The sequence below is a fragment of the Zymoseptoria tritici genome, chromosome 1, assembly GCF_000219625.1.
Source record: "Zymoseptoria tritici IPO323 chromosome 1, whole genome shotgun sequence".
NCBI lineage: Eukaryota > Fungi > Ascomycota > Dothideomycetes > Mycosphaerellales > Mycosphaerellaceae > Zymoseptoria > Zymoseptoria tritici.
The window spans coordinates 5,437,435-5,459,177 of NC_018218.1; the positions used below are offsets into that span (position 1 = coordinate 5,437,435).

The 21,743-nt window shown below is 47.1% G+C and overlaps 7 protein-coding genes across 7 annotated transcripts; 3 read left to right on the forward strand and 4 right to left on the reverse strand.

Annotated features, from left to right (window-relative positions):
- Positions 1–1,087: 1,087 nt before the first annotated feature.
- On the reverse strand, positions 1,088–2,163 carry MYCGRDRAFT_84253 (uncharacterized protein; the record flags this gene model as incomplete). The annotated part of the gene is made up of 3 exons (XM_003856887.1): positions 1,088–1,938; positions 1,994–2,022; positions 2,087–2,163. 3 exons carry the CDS (start codon positions 2,161–2,163, stop codon positions 1,088–1,090), a joined length of 957 nt encoding a protein of 318 aa, XP_003856935.1.
- Positions 2,164–8,780: 6,617 nt separating this feature from the next.
- On the forward strand, positions 8,781–9,138 carry MYCGRDRAFT_34109 (uncharacterized protein; the record flags this gene model as incomplete). The annotated part of the gene is made up of 2 exons (XM_003856700.1): positions 8,781–8,960; positions 9,010–9,138. The coding sequence occupies 2 exons, from the start codon at positions 8,781–8,783 to the stop codon at positions 9,136–9,138; spliced, it is 309 nt and encodes a 102-aa protein (XP_003856748.1).
- A 133-nt stretch (positions 9,139–9,271) lies between these two features.
- Positions 9,272–10,249, forward strand: MYCGRDRAFT_98857 (uncharacterized protein; the record flags this gene model as incomplete). Its single annotated transcript, XM_003856701.1, has 2 exons — positions 9,272–9,456; positions 9,515–10,249. The coding sequence occupies 2 exons, from the start codon at positions 9,391–9,393 to the stop codon at positions 10,247–10,249; spliced, it is 801 nt and encodes a 266-aa protein (XP_003856749.1).
- A 924-nt stretch (positions 10,250–11,173) lies between these two features.
- Positions 11,174–12,666, reverse strand: MYCGRDRAFT_102912 (uncharacterized protein; the record flags this gene model as incomplete). The annotated part of the gene is made up of 6 exons (XM_003856886.1): positions 11,174–11,566; positions 11,616–11,790; positions 11,848–11,943; positions 11,995–12,157; positions 12,227–12,258; positions 12,316–12,666. Coding segments are annotated over 6 exons (1,008 nt in total), but the record flags the coding sequence as incomplete, so codon positions are not given.
- A 431-nt stretch (positions 12,667–13,097) lies between these two features.
- MYCGRDRAFT_14920 (uncharacterized protein) lies at positions 13,098–14,321 on the reverse strand (the record flags this gene model as incomplete). The annotated part of the gene is made up of 2 exons (XM_003856885.1): positions 13,098–13,293; positions 13,387–14,321. Coding segments are annotated over 2 exons (1,131 nt in total), but the record flags the coding sequence as incomplete, so codon positions are not given.
- Positions 14,322–14,704: 383 nt separating this feature from the next.
- MYCGRDRAFT_67423 (exosome complex exonuclease DIS3) lies at positions 14,705–17,686 on the forward strand (the record flags this gene model as incomplete). Its single annotated transcript, XM_003856702.1, has 1 exon — positions 14,705–17,686. One exon carries the CDS (start codon positions 14,705–14,707, stop codon positions 17,684–17,686), a length of 2,982 nt encoding a protein of 993 aa, XP_003856750.1.
- A 422-nt stretch (positions 17,687–18,108) lies between these two features.
- Positions 18,109–21,245, reverse strand: MYCGRDRAFT_67427 (uncharacterized protein; the record flags this gene model as incomplete). Its single annotated transcript, XM_003856884.1, has 3 exons — positions 18,109–20,630; positions 20,711–20,818; positions 20,999–21,245. The coding sequence occupies 3 exons, from the start codon at positions 21,099–21,101 to the stop codon at positions 18,928–18,930; spliced, it is 1,914 nt and encodes a 637-aa protein (XP_003856932.1).
- Positions 21,246–21,743: the final 498 nt, after the last annotated feature.

Sequence of the window (21,743 nt, forward strand, 5' to 3'; positions counted from 1 at the left end):
CAAGCATGCACTTCGTCGACGCAGTTTGCTGTGTGCTTGCAAAGAGACGGCGGGCACTCACGTGAACAGCAGTGGATGGTCACAAGACACTCATACTTCTCGAAGTCAAGGTGCCTCATTGAAAAAGGAAGGCTTTGGTGATGAAACAACTGGCATGATTGCGTGTGCGTCAGATATTAGGAGTCGAAGGTGTGCAGCAGCAGAAGAGCCGACATTAGCACAGCAGTCGCGTGCATCTCGCCATGAGCGATCGCAATATCAACAGCTTGCTCTCCTGGCTCTGTAGACAAGCTCGCTCGAAGGCGCACTCGAGACACTTCGCCGTTCATCAGTGACAACCCCGATCTCCTCCACACTCGCGCCACTTCTCTCCTCCTCCGTCCGACATGATTTGGTATCCCCGGCGAAGTACCTGCCCTCGGCCACATGCAAGTCTCTCATCATGGCTTCGAAGTATTTCTCCTCAGCAACCTGCCTTTCCCATGCCATGGTGAGAAGAGTCCAAGCCTCAGCGCAAGGATCGCAGACGGCGGTGGAGTGTTTGGTTCGCACCATGTGCGGCAGGCAGTTGCCTGGAATCGGGCATGTTTCGACCAGGTGGGCGCGCTCGGCGGTGCAGCTGTAGGTGAGGAGTTCGTAGAAGCACATTGTATGATGTATGATTGATGCTGATTGATGTATGTTGTAGCGGGCGAGGTTTGAGTGAGAAGGCGGTCCGGGTTTGGGAGGAGATGGAGAGAAGACGAAAATGGCTAGAATATCAGCGTATTACTGCTATGTTCTTGGTTTGCCGCGACGGCTGAGGCAATTGGGAGTGACTGCATCGTGTGACGTTCAACATGTAGTTGATAGTCAGCTCGGAAGACTGGCCTTTCGTCCGCCTGAGCTGCTGCTATGACCTGCTGTCTGCCATCTGGTGATGCACCCAGAATTTGCAAAGGCCGCAGTTCTCAGTCATCGCAGACCACAAACTGCTCTGGCTGTGGACAGCTCTGCTCATCGATCATCCTTCTTTCAACTCCCTCGCTAATGCCAATCCTTTTCCTGCTCATGCTTATCGTTCAATCATCATCTCACCAGACATTCCTCACACCCTCCCCGCACGGCCAGCCTGGATGATCTCTCCAGTATGAGGATCTGTTGCCCGCAACACCGGCCAGCCCGCTGTACTCGCCTTCGCCAAGGTAAGTTCCAGCTTTGTACCCATAATCTTGAACTTGCTCTCCTTCAAATCGATGGGACCAAACAGCAGCATTGTCGTCTGGTATCGCTTCTTATCGCTCGTCACCAGATCCAATTCCACCGCCTTTCCATCCTCCGAGAACTCCACTTTTGATCGGTCCTTGTCGATCTTCTTCAAGTATAAGGATGCAATCACTGTTGTGGCCGTTTGATAAAAGTCGTTCCGGACCTCATTCACCAGCTCCTCCGCATCTGCGTCCTTCTTTTTGCCCACGAAGAGATGCCGTGACTTGGTCTTGCAGCCTTGAATCTTCATAAACTCGTCAAACTCCAGCACGCGTCTCTTGCAACATGTCCATCCTTTGCTGCCCTCGTGGAAGATAGCTTGTCCGGGGTGATGTACGCATTGCTCCTCGTCTCGGTTTTGTCCTGATCTGTATTGAACTCCACATCCTTTCCTCTTACAGCTGGCGTTGTCGGGAATAGGAAGTGAAGGGTCATCGTCTTCCTCTTCAGGGGGTGCGGGACTTGCGGCGGGTTGTGGTGTTGAAGCAGCGACGGGTGCTCGGGCAACGGGCGGAGGGAGTGTGTCTTTCTTTTCTTGCTGGGCTTTGATTTTCGCTTCGACTTCTTCGTTGTTGGGTTTCGGATCTTCGGCGGGTGCATCGTCGACGGTCGTATGCTTTCCAGTCGTGCAGGGAGGAATTGTCATAAACTCGTCAAACGTGAGCACTCGCGGTTTGCAGCATTTCCATCCTGGTTGGAGATTAGCGACCAGGCAATAGTTGGTTGGTAGAATACTTCTTCTTACCCTTCTGACCCTCGTGAAAGACAGGTGGGCTTTGAAATTATCAGTACTTCATGCTATTGCTCACTGAAGCTCATCAAGGTGGACCAAACATACCCCGGGTGATAGACGCACGGGTCTTCTGGGTCACTGAAGAGCTTCCCACAGCCTTTGTGTACACATTTCTGAGCCATCTTCGCAATGGACGATCGATTGTTGTCTCGATGAGTATGGACTCACAGAATGGGCGAAATTTGTCAAGGCACTGGGAGTGATTGTTCAAGTTTCTGTGGAGCTTCTAGAAAGATTGGCATCTGATACAAAATTTCGCCAAGGATCATGACGATAGGCGAGGGGTGAGTTCCTTTGTGTTGTAATTGGACTTAAGCTAAGTGGAAGAGGACCTCTAATTAGCAGGTATATATTGTTATACAGAGAGAATCTTAAGTGTAAGATTCTTACTTTAGCTATCTGTATGTAGGAATGCCTTAGTACTAGTTATATGTACTTTACTAATAGTTAGTCTAATAATCTATAACACTCCCCTATTAGCAGCTACATTATTACGAGCTATCTGTTACCTAAATATAGTAGGTATTTACCTACTACGTAGCTAATACTCGGCTTTAGCTTATTAAAAAGCATCTTCTTCTAGCTTTTTTATTCCTCTACTTTATAATCTATACCTCTTATCTATTTAGCTAATTTATTAGCTAATCTATTATTTATCCCTTATAGCTATTAATAATATAATCTATATTACTAGCTATAACTTTTAGAAGAAGAGTAGCTTTCTCTATCCCTAAGAAAACCTTCTAGTAAGTTATTAATAAAGTAAGAGCTATTAGTAGTAAAGATCTCCTATAGATCTATAAAGATAGTTTTATAGTATATTAGACTATATATTAACTTATTAGAGGAGAGATAAATAGATACTATAATAAAGTAAATATTAGGGCTTAGAGTCCCTTCTCTTTTATAGCTTGCTTTAATAAGTTTATAGCTAAGCTTAATAAGGATCTCCTTACTATAGACCTTATTAATATAGTAATAGAGGAGCTATATAACTTAAGGGAGTAGGCCTTCCTAGTAGAAAACTACCCTAGTCTAATAACTCCTAATCCTTAGGGATTTATATTATACTATAACTAGACTCCTCTTAGCTAAATATTAAGCTCTAATAAGGCAGAGATAAAGTAGTAGTTAGTAGTATAGCATCCTATATATATTCTCTTTAAAATCCCTTCTTCCCTAATAGAAACTAATATTCTTTTAGGCTTTAAGTTAAGATTTTAAGGGAATTAGCTTAGTCTTTTAGTAGTAGTTTTAGAGGGGCAGGCTATAGGTTCTAAGATATGCTCTAATACTTTTAGGTTTTTATAAAAAAGTTTTTCTTTAGCTAGGTGTTTTTCTTATAGTTTCTTAGATGCTTTTGTAGAGGTATATAGTTACCTCCTTTCCTTTATATAGATAAGAATAAAATAAGTATTCTAAGTATTATACTTCTTAGTTTTGTAATAAATAAAATAGTATAATTCTAGGGAGGGAATCCTTCTTAGGTAGGAATACAGGTATTAAGGCATAAATTTAAGAGCAATTTCCCTCTTCTTATTAAGGGCTAGTTAGTCTAGTAGTATAATTTCTAACTACAAATTAGAAGGTTATAGGTTTAATTCCTATATTAGCCTCTCTTATATATCTATATTAGCTGCCTAATATAGACACATAAGTATCTTTTTGCTAGATTTATAGATTTATATATTAGAGGATAGTATTTAGGGATTTTAGTTTTGTTAGACAGTCTATAAGCTGCATATCTGTCCTTATAAACTCTACCTTAATACTCCCCTTATTATATTGCTCTTTATAGTAATAGTTCCTAAGAGAGATATATCTTAATCTTTTAGAGTTAGTATAGTTTTCTATAAGGCTAATAGCTAATTAATTGTCTACTTTAATAAGAATAGTAGAAATGCTTTTAGCCTAGGTAAAAGGCTAGAGCTTATTAATAAGATTCCTTACCTAATTTATTTCTCTTATTACCTTAGTAAGAGAGAGGTACTCTGCCTTAGTACTAGATAGTACTACTTCTTTCTGTAGTTAAGATCTCTAGATAACTAGGCCTTCTATAATTTTAAAGAGTATTCCTAAGGTAGACCTAAATATACTAGGATTACTAGCAAAATTAGAGTCTAAGAATGCTTTAATTTAAATTTGCTCCTTAGTTTTCCTATATATAAGGCACTTGTTAATTATACCTGCAACATATCTCTAGATATGTTTAGCTACCTAAATATGCAAAGGTCCTAAGTTCTAAAGGAACCTTATATAGTAGTTAACAGCAAAACTAATATCTAGTCTAGTATAGTTTAATAGATATTATAGTTCCCTAATAATCTTGTTAAAGAGATTATAGTCCTTCTTTATTCCCTTATCCTAGAGGGGTTTAAGGAAGGTGTTAAGGGGGTACTTAACACTCTTTGTATTACTAAGACTATATCCTTAAAGTTTGTCTTTAGAATAGTGTTCCTAAGAGATAGATATAGAGCTATCTTTCCCTTCCTTTAGGTAAAGTCTAAGAAAGACATTAGTATTAATAACCTTAATTATATACTTCTGCTCTAATCCCTTAATTAGCTTATTAATCTTATAGTCTAACTATCTAAAGATCTAGAAGTTATCTATATAAAGGAGAACAAGAATGCCTTTCCCTTAAAAGAGGTAAGTATCGCTAATAGTTCTTATTAGACTAAGCTTTTAGAGAGTATCTATAGTATTATAGTACTAGAGAGCAGCTACCTGCTTAAGCCTATATAGTCCTTTCTTAATATATATAATATACTTATAGGCATCTTTCTTAAAGAGATAAGCTCCCTCTAGTAGCTTAATAAAGATCTGCTTATCTAGGTTTAGATTTAGGAATGCAGTCTTAATATTAACTTATCTCCTTTTCTAGCTAAAGTTAACTAAGAGGGATAGAAGTATTCTCCTTATTATAGCTCTTAGGGTAGGAGCAAAGGTATTAATATAGTTAAGTCCCTTCCTTTATATAAATCCCCTAACTATCTATCTAGCCTTATACTTCTTTATAGTTCTATCTAGGAGTACCTTAATCTTAAAGACCTATTTCCCTATAAGAGGGATTCTCCCCTTAGGGAGGGTGCTAATAAGTTTCTATTTAAGGCATCCTATAGACTTAAGTAACTTAGCTTCCTTAATAATAGCTTTCTCCTATTCCTTATAGTTAGATCTAGAGAGAGTTTCCTTAACTATTTTAGGATTAGATAGATTAGGATTTGTTACTTTAAGTCTTATCTTCTAGATCTTACTATAGTCTTTTTTTATAATTAATCTTCTACTTCTTAAGAGTCTAAATATGCCTAAGCTTTTAGGACTTGCTTTATTACCTAATTTCTTAGGTCTCTTAGGGCTTCTCCCTACTTTCCTCTTTCTTATAATATAAATATCTAAGAAGGGAGTTATAGTATAATCTTAAAGGTCTTCCCTTTTAGGGTAATTCTCTACTAATACTTAATATTATAACTATATTAATAAGGTATTAGCCTACTCTTAGAATCCCTTAGAACTTCCTTAGAATCCCTTAGGACTTCCTGTTTCTTTAGAAATATACTCCCCCTAAGCTAGCTAGGAGGCTTTTTTATACTTAGTAGCCTCTAGCTAATTAGGCTTAGACTACTTATATTAGTTATCCTAGGACTATATATCCTAACTTAATATTTGCTCCCCCTAAGATATTAAAAGGGAGGCTTAGTTTCTCTCTTTTTATATAATATTAAACATGTTCTCTACTTCTTAAAGATAAGAAATAATAAGAGGTTAGGTATCTTACCCTTAGGCATCCTAGCCCTAATCTTAATCCTTAGTATAGATAATATAGACTTCCTATTCTATAGTAATAGGTTATATTAGTTATAGGAAACTCTCCCCTTAGAAGTCTAGGGTAGTAGGTATTATATTATATACCTTATCCTTATTATATATTATATAAGGAGAGGTTACAATCTTATACTAAAACCTAGTAAGGGTAGATAGTTTAAACTTCTAAACTATATAGTTAATTAAAGTATTCTCCTAGAATCCTAAATTCTAGTATTTCTCTACTTTAGGATAGAACTTCTATAAATTAGGTCTCCCCTAATTATATAGATATGCTCTGTATCTAAATCTCCTAACCTTTATTAGATTAATATATAGAGTTCTAGTATTAAGATCTTAATTAAATTCCTAAAGAGGAATCTTATTAGTTAATAGGCATACTAGCCTATTAGTAAGGAAGATTGCATATATAACTGCAAAACTCTAAAGAGGGAGAGGTAGACTAGAGTTAATTATTATTGCTCTTGCCTTGTTAAGGATAACCTTATTAGATAATTCTATAATTCTATTCTATTTAGGAGTATAAGGAGCTAAGAAATCCTATCTTAGTTCCTTATTCTCTACAAATGTAATTAGATTATTGTTATTAAACTCTCCTCCTTTATCTAAGAACTAGATCTTAACTATCTTTTTATACTAGTTAAATGTCTTAGTAGTCTATTTCTTAATAATTTGTGCAGCTTGTAATTTAAGCTTATAGAAGATAGCCTATCTCTTTTTTAACTTTGTATTAGTAATTATAAGGATGTACTTATATCTAAAGATATCTAGTAGAAAGATTAGTCTTATAATGTTAATATAGACCTTATCTAATAAGGATTAAGGTATTAGTCTTAGAGTTCTTAATACTACTCTCTATAACCTTATAAGCTTATATAGCTTATAGTACTTAAGTATAGATATGTTAATCTGCTTAAGTCCTTAGACTTAAGCCTTTATTATACTAAGAATCTTGTTCCCTATATAGCCTAGTCTCTAGTACTATCTTGTTATATTAGCCTTAGGTATAGTAAAGGCTAAATAGGATATATTCCTATTAGTTATAGAAGTAACTTTAGTACTCCTCTTAGGGAGAGAGATAGTTATATTCTAAAGGATTAGAATATTATAAGTAGACTAAACCTTGCCTATCTTCTTATTATTCCTTAGAATATATAAAGATAGCCTATCTAGGTAGACCTTGCACTTTAGCTAAAAAGTCTCTACTAAGATAAGGTTATAATTAGAGTTAGGAGAGTATAACACATCTTATAAAGTAATGTTTAACTTATTCCCCTTATACTTTATTATAATCCTTATACTTCCTAAGTATATAACTATACTTTGTCTAATAGCTTAAAAGAACCTAATTAGGGTTTCTAGGGGTTTAAGGTTTAAGAACTAGGACTTATTATTAAAAAAGTAGTATAATATACTAGAATCCTAGATAATAGTATTACTCCTTTATATTCTAGCAGCAGTAATTACTACTCTTATAAATAAGCTATCTAAATTAGAGCCTAAGCCTATATTAGAAGAGGAGATAGGCTTAATTACTATAATACCCTTTCCTCTCTTCTTATTATATCTCTTACTCTTATCTTAGGACTTCTTCTTATCCTTATTAGATCCTCCTTTTCCTTTATATACCTAGGACTTTAGGGCCTTATTAGGGTGCTTCTTAAAGTAATCTATATTTATATAGATATAATAGGTATACTTAGTATACTAATTATTATCTATTATAATACCCCTAAATCCTCCTACTATTCTCTATATTTATAAAGGAGGTTCCTTAATTAATAAGGTAATTAGCTCTTTAAGAGTTATATTCTTAATATAATAAGATTATCTCTAGCTTCTTAGGTATTCTAGATAGTAAAGGCCCTAAATAAAGAATAGCCTAATTTGCTTATTACTAAAGGTAAGCTTTAAGACTAGAATATTCTTAGACCTAGAGTATTATTCTATTATAGAGATATACTTATAATACTACTTCTAGAAGTCCTTATAGTACTTCTAAGTATTTGTTCCTTAGATCTTAATATTACTAATTCTAAGAATCCTTAGGCTATTATAAATATTTATAGTTATAATAGGCCTGTAGGTAGCTATAATAGTATTATATAGTTCCTTAGCTATCTTCTCTATATCCCTAAAGTTAGGCCTTAGAGATTAATTAATCCTTTTGCTAATAATCCTATATGCAATTAGGTTATACTTATACTAGACTTAGAGAGGAGTTAGTCTTAGTCTACTAGTTAGAATAGGTTCTATTACTAGAGTATCCCTTCCTTTTTTTTAGGAAGGAGTTAGAGCCTAGGAGGATAAAGTAGTACTCTCCTTAGTTAGTAAAGAGGGATATCTAACTTTAATTCCTAGCTTTAATTAGGTAGGGTACTAGGGAATATTATAAAAGATATAGCCTAATACCTCCTTGTCTATAAGGGCTGCTTTAAGTATCCTTAACTAGTCTAAGAAGTTACTTCCCTTTCTTAGGACTTTATTCTCCTTTGTAGTCTTAAACTTATTAGCCTGTATTACGGCTATTATTATAACTAGCTCTTTCTCGGCTCGCTAGTTAACTATCTAAACAGTATATAGTAAGGTTCTAGTAGCTGCGCTTAGAACAGACAATTCTTCCTTAAGTATGTAGTAGTTACGTCGGGCTTATAACCTGTTATAATTAGACTTAAGCTAAGTAGAAGAGGACCTTTAATTAGCAGGTATATATTATTATATAAAGAGAATCTTAAGTGTAAGATTCTTACTTTAGCTATCTATGTGTAAGAATGCCTTAGCACTAGTTATGTGCACTTCACTAATAGTTAGTCTGATGATCCACAACACTTTGGACGTAGGAGCCGCAACTGGGCTATCCAAACAATCAGATAGTCACCTTTTTGGTCATACTATCATGAGACCATCTATGAAGATGTTGCAGCATAGTCTGCGATTGACGCTGTTCACACACGATACATGCTCGCTCTGCATGGACGCCAAAGCCGTGATGAGCAAAGTCTGGGATCGAAGACATTTCGAATATACCGAAGTCAACATCAAAGCACCGGATCAAACCAAGTGGAAGCATCTATATGAGTTTGACATACCTGTGGTACGTCGTTTGATCACGGAGTAAAAGTCTCGACGTTGACAGACTTCAGGTCCATGTCGATCGAACAGCAACGCTCGCGTCAACACAAGGACAAACCACAGCAGCAGCAGCCAAGCTCAAGCATCGCTTCAACGAAGCGGAGCTTGAGAAGGCCATGGATGAAGTCGAGAAGGCATGAGGATCAACATGCTAGGTCACCCTGCAGAAGAAGCTCTCATCAGCGGGGCAAGACTCCGGTTCTCAACCTACCGAAGACCGAAACCCCTCAGACGACACTCAACTACATGAGTCACTAATCAGTCAGGGCTTGAATGTCCTGATGAGACCCATCAACGGCTTGATCATCTCTGTTTCGCTTCTGCCAGTCAGAAAAGTCGATTGACTTCCCGAGATAAACTCAAGCACAATCGACCAACACCCATCCGCCACAATGCAAGCAGCAAACCGTCTCCAAAAGGCCCTCAAATCCGGCAAGCCAACATTTGGAGGCTGGCAAGTACGCAACATATCTCATCCCCTCTCTCGCGCAACAAGAAATCTGACAAACCTCCCAGATGCTGCCCGGCGCCAACATCAGCCGCGCCATAGCCCGCGCCCCGAACCTTGACTGGATCTGCGTCGACTGCGAACACGGCAACATCTCCGACGCCGAGATGCACGATAGCGTCGCCGCGATCGCCGCCTGCGGCGTTAGCCCCGTAGTTCGTGTCGCCGATGGCCAGCACTGGATGATCAAAAGGGCGCTCGACGCTGGCGCTCATGGAATCGTCGTGCCGTTGTTGCAGACGGTCGAGGATGCGAGGAATGTGGTCAAGTATAGCAAGTTTCCACCAGTAGGGAATCGAGGTTTGGGTAGTCCATTCGCGATGGAGAAGTTCGCGGAGCAAGGTGTGAATGTGAAGGAGCTGTCGCTCTTGGAATACTATCGTCAAGCGAACGATGCTATTGTCGTGATGGTGCAGATCGAGACGGCGACGGCGTTGGAGCAGATTCAGCAGATTGCGGAGACGCCGGGTGTGGATGTCTGCTTTATCGGGCCCGTTGACTTGGGAAACAGTATCGGCCATCCGGCGGTCAATATCGGAGAGTATCCCCCTGAGCTGCATGCAGCCATTGAGAGGGTGCATGAGTCGACGCAGAAGGCGGGGAAGTGGACGGCTATGTTCACGGGTGGTGGGAAGGATGCGCAGAAGTATGCGGCGAAGGGCTTCAATATGATCAACATAATGACTGATGTCGGGGCGATCAAGAAGGGATTTGGGGAGGCTGTCAGTGAGGCGATGAAGTAATGGAGCTCAAGCATGGTCATTTCCATCATGGCCGTGCTTATACTGTGGTGGAAAGCTGCCTGATTCTTGCAGCAATGCATTTCTGCACTCAGCGAGTGTGCCGACACTGTTAATCCTTCGTCTCTGTCGTTCGATGCTCCAGGCCGTCTGCTGCCCCGGATGCGAATCTTTGGACTGTGCGTCCAATTGATCGCAGCGCATACAGTCCTTCAGATCCTTCCGTGTGGTCTTGTCACGTTCCTCTCGAAAGCTCGTCCCAGAAGCCAGAATCCAGGACGCCGGCTCCGAAGTAGTCTAGAAGATCGAAGCCAGTCTTTGCCGCTCGTTGCGCGGCATCCGCGCCACTGGAATTACGTTCCTGGTTACTGAGGCGGCCGTTGGTAGCTTGGCAAATATCGTAAAGGCGGCGCTGTAAAGCCTCGCTCCGCAGGACCAACGGGTCGTCAGCTGGCGTGGAAGCCATGAGGCCGTAGATGGAGTCGAGTATAGCGTCAGGCTGGAGCATGGAAGACACTGCGCCGGCTTCCCACCCGGCTGTTTGTGACGGTTTCGAGACGTGTGCCATGACAACTAGGATTTCGAGGAAGTCCGCCCATGCGACGACGCCCATTTGGTGCAGCGTCGATGGTGGTCGAGCTAGTAGCTCGTCGAGATATTCTTTCACAGCGCAGGCAGTTTCGATGAGCACCGACGAGTCGTTGATGTCACCATGTCGTAGACGTTGCTGGTGGATGCGAATGGTAGCTGATGCGAAAGCGAGCGTGCCATTGAGCGTAGGGTGATCTCGCTTGAGTGCATCGAGTCGATGGAGAGCGGACTTCGTTGATAGATTGACAAGGTGCTTTGCGGCGGACTGATAGACGTGTTGTCTCAGTGTATCATCCAGATCGTCCATGGCGTGCGCGAGCTCGAGCACTCCAAGGAAAGTGCAGTCTATAGGCAGAGTACCGAATTGAGCAACACTCTCTGCTGAGCTGCGCAAATTCTTGGTCCATCGCAGTGGATTGGCCTTATCGAACTTTGCAGACAGTCCGCAGCATAGATGGTAGGCGCCAACCATAGCCCGATCTGTCTCCAGAGCACTTCCCGCTGCGGCAAAATTGTAGGAACGATACAGGCCAAGGTCAGTGGCCATGCCAGCAAGAAGGCACAGCTTCTGGTAGACCTGGTGCTGTGGTAGATAGTGGTGATGCCATGCGAGGAATACCAGAAGTCCCGCGAAGGTATCTAGGCTACGGTCGTCCGTAAGAACTGACTTGGACGCAAGAGCGTAGAGAAAGGCCTGGCTGAGCCGGTCCTGAATGTCTGGCCGCGATGCTACGAGCTTGTTAGCAGCTTCACTTCAACTCTTCGATGCCAGCCATACCAGATGCCACAGTACAGACTGCAAGAGTCAACATTGGTCGACATGCGACCTTTGTGAGGACGTCTGCATTTGGTGCGATCTCCACGAAGGGAAAATGAGATGTGAGTTGCCGGAATTTGGTGAACGAGTTTGAGACAAAACTGTAGTCGATACCATTGAGTAGCTCCTCGCACACCTTCAACATTATTAGTATTGACAATGCTGTTGGACAGATCGAACTTCGAGATCTCACCGTAGCGTTCCCCAGCCCGCGCGAAAAAAGTGATACGAACGATCTGCTGTCGGTGTGAGAGATATCGTGTCGGGTGAGTAAGATGTTCTCGTCGGGCTGTCACCGCAATCAGTATCGTAACGCTTGGAGCGATCAGGAAATGCATACCTTTTGAACAGTCGGAGGGTCGAATCTCGGTGGTGGGCCAACAGGAGGAGCCACTGGAAACGTTCGAATCGTAGGTCCGTCCGCTTCCGCGATCCCGCTCTGAGTTCTTCGTTTCCGTGGTTTTGGCATCGAAGGGACACATTCTCGGCCCATACGATGGCATCTGGACAATCGTGTTAGCCGTGATAAAGCGATCGAAACTCTGATGGGGTGAAGTGTGTTCTTTACTTACCTCTCGCAGATACCGTTCGCTTGTTGAATGCACTGTTATGACTCGTCAGAGAAAGTCCCAACACTCAATACCTCAGCGTGCCTCTTCACCTTCATCTTTAATTGGGCACAATGTTGACAAGCCGAATTGCGAGGCTGTCGTTTCCTCTTCAAATCTTCACTCTGCGGTGTTTGAAGCGCTGGAGCCGTCGACATTGGAGCCGCCGCCATGGCCGGACTGTTTCCAACCGCGGGATCCATGGTCAGGTGTGACCGGCGAAATGTAAAATGTCTTCGTGATCAAGGTAGAGCGACCGGATATTGGGGTTCCGCGAATCCGTCCGAGATCCGGTTACTGGTCATGAGGCATTGGCGAGGCAGATTTGCTGGCGGGCAGCGTGAACGGCGTACCTTGAGTCTGCTTTCATTCACTGCCTCGATTGCAGGTGAGTCAAAAGTGTTCAAGAGTTCGCGCGTGTCGTTGTTCTCGCGTTAATGCTTTCCGAACCGACGATGAAGTAGAGCTTTACCCGGAGATCCACTGACAATCCCACAGGTTTTGCACGATCCCTTGCTCCCTCATCGACCTTACCGTGAACGTATTTTGCCCTGTGAGGGTAGTGAAGGCGATCTGAAGGCGAGCATTACGAAGGCCATGTTGAAAAGAAGAAAGATCACGGAGAAGATGGCGAAACAGTCAGTAAGAGCTGAACCTTGTTCCATTCATTTGTTGGCTATAGGTCAACTATCGAAGCAACATAGAAAATGCACAGCACGCATTATGCGTCCTGTAAGTAGGTGGGATATCATTCTTAGCGTCGCGTAGCCATCGAGTCTTCAGTCCCTTCCTTCGTAAATCGCACCAAACTCCAACCCAGAACCATCAATCATCTCCGCACGGAGTCAAGCTCCGCCATAAAACGGTAGATACCTTCGAAGCCTTGATACTCCAAAGGAGTGTCTCGGTCAGGGCCGTACGAACTTCCAGACCCAATTGAATGATAACCCGAATTCGAAGACTGCCACGGATTCTCCTCCTCAGCAAGAACATCTACATAGCCACCTTCCGACTGAGTGGAGTAGTGTTCGCTTCGAGAGTCGGAGAGCATATCGTCCAGACTGATCAGATGTCGTTGGCACAGTTCCTTGGGCTTCTCGTAGAAGAAGTCTGCGCCATCCGACTCCTCGCATAGAGAGCTGTCACTCGGGGCGAAGGGGAAGAGCAGCGCGACTTCTGTTCCAGCAAATACATCGAATGCTTCGTCTTGGACAACGACACCGCGTTGAACACCAAGCTCTTCGCACAGACGCTCAACAGAGCCTGCGTCGCAGCCAGGGAAGTGTACACGCAGGTTGCAGCCCTCGTACGTCAGCGGTAAGTCGCCCAAGGCTGACAAGCGTTTCAGATCATTCAATACTGCCGCCAAGTCTTTGAGCGCTCGAGAGAAATCGACAGAGAGAATGTTGAGCAGGCCATCTGTATTGAGGTGACTCGACTCATCAGCAGTGCTGGTGAAAGAGTAGCCGGTGACGGTAGTCAATGGAGTCAAGGCAGTGATGGTTGGGTTCACCTGGAACTCGATCCAAGATCCAGGCGTAGCCTTGGGAAGTGAGCGCATCTTGCGACCAGTCTCTTCCTGAAGGGCAGTCACAGCCTTGAAGCGCTTATCACCATGGTTGGAGATGCCATCGAATTGTGCCTTTTGTCCGGAAACGAAGAATGCTCTCACGGCTTGTGATACATTTTGGACGACTTGTGCCTGGCTAGCTGGTGAGTGCGAGAAGAACCTCGCGCCACCAACACGGCCACTGCCTCCGAGGGCATATCCTCCAGCTGTTCTTCCAAGCGCTCCACCGGTCAAATTCGGTCTCAAAGTTGATGCGAACGGTGCACGTCCAGAAGACTGCTGAATGGCATAGCTGGTCCTCGACTTGGGGAAGGAAGCTCTGTCGTACTTTGCGCCGGATCGTGTCGCTGAGGATGTGAAGTTCCGGATCGAGGCATCGACAGACTTGCGAGCAGTCGAGTACCATCGAGACTGAGTCTGGCGGATCTTGGCAAGAGGGTGTCGAGGGTGCTTGGGAGTGTTGCGGACGAGGATGGGTTCGAGTTGGGCGGCTCGTTGCTGCTGGCCGGCGAGGTGGTTCTCGAGTGCCTGAGACGCCCTTGCTAAGGCGGCTTTCAGGTTCTTGGCATGCCTGGCGAGCAGACTATGCCACTGCATCATGCCTGGTATGGGCGGCATGATGCGAGATGTGTTGGTATGGTGAGTGTAACGGAGGAGAGAGTGGCTGTCGTGGAGTCAGACAGTGACGGCGGCAACGATTGTGGAGAGGGGGCATTCGGTGGCGGTGGCTTGAACCTTGTTCACAGCGTCACGTGGCTGTGCTACAAAGTTCCTTGGCATCAAAAGATCTCGGAACTTCGAGCACATGTCATGGGAGGCAAGAGACATACATCATCGTCCATCGCTTAAGAAGACCTCATCCGGCTGGAAAGATGACCTCTCTCAAGCGGTCGCATGCGGCGACAACGGACACGACAACATTGAGCTCAAAGACATATCTGCGGACGCTCAAATCTGGCAAAGTACAAAAGATTGTCCGCGAGCTCTACCTGCGACAAGATATTCCGTGTTCATCACAGCTCTGCGAAGCATGCATAGGTCTCGCACCGGCAGGCTTTGATGGCAAGACCGAGCCAACAGTACTGTCTGCTACGCCAGCTGGAACGAAACAGTACCCCCAGGGACATTACCTCATCCCGGACACGAATGCACTTCTCTCGGCGATGGATCTGTTCGAAGCGGAAGGCGTGCTACAAGACGTTGTCGTGCTTCAAACAGTTCTTGAAGAAGTCAAGAATCGATCACTCCCGCTTTACCACCGTTTGATTGCTTTGACGAAGAACGATGGCAAACGCTTCTACGTCTTCTTCAACGACTTTAGACTAGAGACATACATACAACGAGATGTCGGAGAGTCCATCAACGATCGCAATGATCGCGCTGTTCGGAAGGCGTGCTCTTGGTATGCCGCGCATCTCGCAGAAGCAGTCAAGGCTCGCCAAAGCTCTCGCTGCCCAGCGATAGTGATGCTCACAGACGACAAAGCAAACATCCAGAAGTCACGAGCTGAGGGAATTATCGCTTCCACTCTCCACGACTATGTCTCAGGACTGCCAGAGGCTGACAAGCTGCTGGATATGGTGGCGTCAAGCCGCGATCAACGAGCGACCCGAGACGAGCGGGCCAAGTCGATATATCCGGACTACATGTCTATGTCTGCCATGATCACTGGAGTCAAAGCTGGCACTCTTCACCAGGGCATCTTCAACGTATCGCCATACAACTATTTGGAAGGTTCGGCACAAGTGCCCGCTTTCGATCGCCCACTCATCATCCAGGGCCGCGAGAACAGCAACCGTGCAGTGTCGGGTGACATCGTGGTGCTTGAGATGCTTCCGAAAAGCCAGTGGAAGGCGCCATCGAGTAAGGTTATTGAGGAAGATGATCTTACTAAGAATGACAATGCCGAAAACGAGGACGATTCGAGTGAAGCACTGACGACGGAGAAGGAGCGCAAGGCTCTGCAAGAAGAGGCAAAGCGTGCACATGGCAAGGTCAATGAGGGCAAGCCTCAACCGACAGCCAAAGTCGTCGGCATCATCAAGCGCAACTGGCGTCAGTATGTCGGACACATCGACAAGGACTCGGTCAAATCTGGAGCCAAGCAGAGCAGGTCGCAGCAGACTGTGTTCCTCGTGCCCATGGACAAGCGGATCCCAAAAATCAGAGTTCGCACACGGCAGGCTGGTGAGCTCCTTGGCAAGCGTGTATTGGTCACAATCGATTCGTGGGATCGAGAATCGCGCTATCCTGTCGGACACTTCATTCGCAGTCTCGGTGAGCTGGAAACGAAGGGTGCCGAGACGGAAGCTCTCCTCCTAGAGTGGGACGTGCAATATCGTCCCTTTCCAAAGACTGTCCTGGACTGCCTACCAGCGGAAGGTCATGACTGGAAGGTGCCGGTCGACAAAGCAGACCCAGGCTGGAAGGGTCGTCAAGACTTGAGAGATCTTCTCGTCTGCTCCATCGACCCCCCAGGCTGTGTGGATATTGACGATGCGCTGCATGCTGTAAAGCTACCGAACGGGAACTTCCAAGTCGGTGTCCACATCGCCGATGTCTCTCACTTCGTTAAGCCAAACAACGCCATGGACAAGGAGGCATCACTTCGCGGCACCACGGTATATCTCGTAGACAAGCGAATCGACATGCTGCCGATGCTACTCGGCACCGACCTCTGCTCGTTGAAGCCCTACGTCGAGCGTTACGCCTTCAGTGTCCTCTGGGAGGTCAACGAGAACGCCGACATCATCAACTCAACCTTCACCAAAAGCGTCATTCGCTCCCGCGAAGCATTCTCCTACGAACGCGCCCAACTCCGCATCGACGACGTCTCCCAACAAGACGAACTGACCCAAGGCATGCGCTACCTCATGATGCTCTCCAAGAAACTCCGCGCCAAACGCATGGCCGCGGGAGCCCTCAACCTCGCCAGCCCCGAAGTCCGCATCGAAACCGAAAGCGAGACCTCCGACCCCGTCGACGTCAAGACCAAGCAACTCCTCGACACCAACCAACTCGTCGAAGAATTCATGTTACTCGCCAACATCTCCGTCGCCGGCAAAAACTACGAAGCATTCCCTCAAACCGCCCTCCTCCGCCGCCACGGCGCCCCACCCAAAACCAACTTCGAAGAACTCAGCAACCAACTCAAAGTCAAAAAGAACCTCGAAATCCGCACCGACTCCTCCAAAGCTCTGGCCGACAGTTTAGATACCTGCGTCGACCCTCAAAACCCGTTCTTCAACACCCTCGTCCGCATCCTCGCGACCCGCTGCATGATGTCCGCCGAGTACTTCTGCTCCGGCACACAGGCATATCCCGAATTCCGCCACTACGGTCTTGCGTCGGAGATCTACACGCACTTCACATCCCCGATCCGACGGTACGCGGACTTGGAAGCCCATCGGCAACTCGCGGCCGCGATCGACTATGAACCCCTCGACCCGAGTTTACAGTCGAAGAGCAAACTCGAAGCCGTGTGTAAGAACATCAACGTCCGGCATCGCAACGCACAGATGGCGGGTCGGGCGAGTGTGGAGTATTACGTCGGACAAGCGCTCAAGGGACGGGTGTTGGAGGAAGATGGATTCGTGATGCGGATTTTCAGTAATGGATTCGTGGTGTTCGTGCCGCGGTTTGGGATCGAGGGACTGATTCGGTTGAAAGACATGGTGGGCGCGAATGGAAAGGAGCCGGAGAGTGAATTTGATGGGGAGAATTATTCGTTGGAGATTCAGGTTGCGGAGAAGGGGAAGCAGGTCGTTGAGTTGTTTCAAAAGGTGCAGGTGAGGATTAGTGATGAGGCGGAGGAGAGTACGGGGAAGAGGAAGATTAAGCTGCAGTTGGCTTGAGAGAAGGGAGAGGTGCAGGCGGGATTGCAGGCAGGCGGGAGACGTGAGGTGGATGGAGGAATGTCGGGGTTGGATGGATGGATGTGAAGTGTGGAGGGTCGTGATGTGCTGGGAAGCAATATTGCCAGTCGCCCAATCGGTGTCCCGTGCAGCACATTTTGACACGTCAGACACCCTCGCAGCTTCACAAACTTTGTGTAGGTCAGGCGTGTGGGAGGCTTATATAGGCCAGCTCCTGTCGCGGTTGAAAAGCAGTCTTGTTCGCTATCCTCTCTCCTTCCTTCTTGTCAGTGTCCACTCTTTTCCACCGTCATGTCGTGCAAGATTCAAAAAAGTTTGACTCCAGAATTGACGACTCGAAGACCGACACATCCATTTCACCGATCGCAGCCAAGCCACTTGGAACAAGACAAAAAACCGATGACCTGCCAAAGAATTGTTTGATATCATGCGCGTATACCGCTAAACACCCGCAAAAGCAACACATCGCAACTGCATCGCATTCGCGCCGGCTCCATGATGAAATGACATCTTGCAGACCAACCAGATTCATTCTAGAAGCAAATGACAATGCCGAAAGAAAGCTCCAGCCGCCCGTGCCTCGCCGCGCACCTCCTCTTCCACGGACAACAGCGCGGATAAGGAGAAAGAAGGATCAATGCCAGGACTCCATCAAGTCGGAAACAGAAGCATTCGGAGAGCAAGAAGAATGGTAAAACCAGGCGGGAAAGCAAGAAGAAGCAAGAACAGCGCGGCGAAAAAATCATCTGGGTATCGTCACCTCGGCTCTCAACATGTCCCATGCGCTATGCTAGTAATGCCATCCGATTCGGTCGAGAGTCCAGGAGTCATCATCCGGTGGGAATCAAGACTTCGAGGTCGACCGATCGGTGGGGAGAAGAATGGTAAAAGGTGGGTGTTTCGTGCAGCACGCATCGATGTCGTGCTAGAGATGGGATGCTCGAAGTGTATGCTTTGCGAGACTGTCGCACGGATGATGAAGAATGGCGGCTGGGACGATGTGTGATGGCGGCCGAACTCCTTGCAAATGCGAATGCGAATCGAGGGAATAGATGGGGGAGGTATGCTGATGGTTGGGCGAGCCACTGAGAAGCTGGCCACAAAGCGCGATTCATGTCACCACCGGTTGCGCGGTGGTATGATGGTCCGTCAGGGAGGATGAAGATGACCATCGATGCAAGAGGTAAGGTCTCTTCTCATGCTGATGTGTGATGTCAAGATCACTGGTATCCGTAATTCTGCGGCAGGTTGCTACTGCCGGGAGTGGTCCAGCCTTGCATGCCGGGCTGTTGGCCAGCACCGGACTGAGGTCCCATGGTAAATTGATTCGGATTGGGCTGATACATGCTGCGCGCCATACCAGTGTAGGCTGGGTTGCTCATCTGGTTCATCTGAGGATAACCCATACCCGGTTGCGGCATTTGTGGCGGCGGCATGGGAGAGTGGTGTTGTTGCTGCTGATTGTATGCTGAGATGTGAGATTGCGAGAGCGGCGATGGTTGAGGCTGTGGAGGTGGCCACATCTGGTTCTGGGAGTAGCCACCATACGAAGGAGTTTGACGATGAGCGGATCCGGGCATGTTCATTGGTGGCGAGCCATGCTGCATTTGGTTCGGCGGAAGGCCGCGATGCATGGACTGCACAGGCGAAGTCATACTTGGCTGCTGCCCTCCGTAAGTCGAGTAGTTCTGCGACATCATCTGAGAGGCAGCGTGCGACATTTGCTCCTGTTGATTGCGATGTTGGTGCATTCCGGCGACAGCTTGCGGGCTCTGCAAGTTCTGCGGCGCGATGGAGTTCACATCGTTCTGACCAGGTTGAGCTTCCGTAGTTGGCTGCTCGTGCGGTCGTCGCCAGTAGTCGTCCAGGTATTTGGCACGGTGTTCGCGCGTCTGGCTCAACTGCTTGTTGAATTCGGCGGCCTGACCAGCCTGCGTGAGAATCTCGTTCGCACTGCTTGGCTGGCTTCGATCGATGTAAGCTGGAGCGTTGATCTCCTGCCTGGGACGAAGAACATTCCCTCCCATGCCTCCCAGTCGCAAGTCTTCGCTCGGGATGTGTATCATCGATAGCGGCGCAAGTGACACGGGACCCATTCCTGGCGGTTGACCATCGAACCCATGCCCGCTGTTGCTGTAGATGATCTCGCCTTGAGGAAGCGATGTCAACACATTCGCCTGGCTGGCTTCAGCGGCAGCCTGTTCCCTTTGCTTGGCCGCTCCTGGTCGTTTCTCGCCCGCAGCGTCCTCCTCGGTGAAGCCCTGCTTGATCGCCTTGGCTTCCCAGTAGTCGTCGCGGACGCGTCTGCCACCTTCGATCAAGCGACTGCCGAATTGTCGAAACATTGAGCGAGCCGTGACGATGGCTATTTGTCGCGATCGATACGAGTATGGGAGTATCTCTTGATGTATGAGGTTGTCCTTTTCCGTCTGATTGGCGATGATCTTGAACAGCGACCGATTCTTGTTGAACAATAGGTAAGAGTCGCGATATCCCAGCACGCGCGCACATTCCGTGGCCAGCATGAAAAGCTTCTCTCCTCGATTGGGAACCTGAAAGGTTCGACATTTGTATTTGCGACCGTCCAGCGGGTATCCATCGCGCGACACTTTTGTCTCTCCATGATCGTCGATTTCGCGTGGAAGGTATTCGTCGCCTTCTGGGCCGAGTTGATCGGTCGTGTGGTCGCGTACGGTCGGCAGCGCTTTGATCGTGGCTGGCTTCGTCGCGGATCCAGGTGTCGAACGTTGCGGCGAGGCCTGGCTGGGTGACTGCTGCGGCAGCGAGGATGTGCGTTGCTGCGGTGTCTGCACCGCGTGCGGCGGCATGTTGGCGGCGACCGTCATTTGCGATGGCGCGGGACTTTCGCCGGCCTTTAGTTTCCGAGCCTTGTTGATGTTGATGCTTCCAGTCTTGGCGTCATCTAGTCGCAAACGTCAGCGTTCTTGCCTGCAAGCGCGCATGGCAGGTGCGACTGTGGAGTGGTCGTATTTTAACACGTACCTGCGCCGTCGTTATCATTCGCGGTATAACCATCAGGCGAGCGACTGCGTTTGATGCCGCGCGGGCTCGGTTGGGTTTGCGAGAGAAGATTGGGGGCGATAGTGTTGGCTATATGGAACAGAGTGGGGTTAGCATTCAGCGGCCACGAGCGTGGCTTCCTCGCAGTCGGACGGGCGCTGCAGCGCTCCGCTGTCGCATGCAGAGACAGCGTCGCACGGCAGGGTGGTGAGTGCGAGGCGAGGCGAGGCCTGTGCGGAACAGCAGTACGGCGGGCGATGGACGACTTACCGGACGCGTGAAGAGCAGACGGGTTGATGGTGCCAGACTCGTCCATGACACCGCGGTGTAATAATGTAGGTAACGCGGAGGAGCGATGCGAAACGGCCAGCATCACATCCCGCCGAGTGGATCCCTCAGTCGCACGGCGTCTTCCCAGCGACGGAGCACGCAAGGTCGACGGCGCAGGACTGGTGGCGGTGAGGCTTTGAGGGCGCTGCACGCACGGCGATGGAAGCGGACGGGAGGAGATCTGGACCCGATCGGATGTGTATGTGGTGGATGTGTATGTGGTGTGGTCCTGCAACGCGGCGTACGGATCTACCGCGATACAGATATGGTTGGATGCGATGCAACACGGGAGTGTGAGGTGAGGTAATGGGCCGTGGTTAGCGCTGCTGACCAGGGAAGTGGAACGGAACGCAATGCTGCTGCACGATCGGAGGTGTGAGGCTGAGGGCCAGAGTTTGAGCCAGCGGGCGGGGAGGGACCCTGACGTGGTTTTGTTGGCCGGCAAAAGGCTGAGGTGGTTCAAATGATTTGATGGAGATTTGAAGGGAGGATGATGGATGTGAATGAATTGGGAATGCCGTGGTTGTCGATGATGTCGACGGGTATGCACGCACAAACGCACGCCGTCGTTGGTCAGAATCGGGCAGGTCAGGTAGGTCAAGGTAAGGAGGAAGGAGCAATCTGAGTTGAAGGAGCAGAAGACGCAAGGTCAGAGAGGCGAGTCACAATCGAATGGCAATGGACG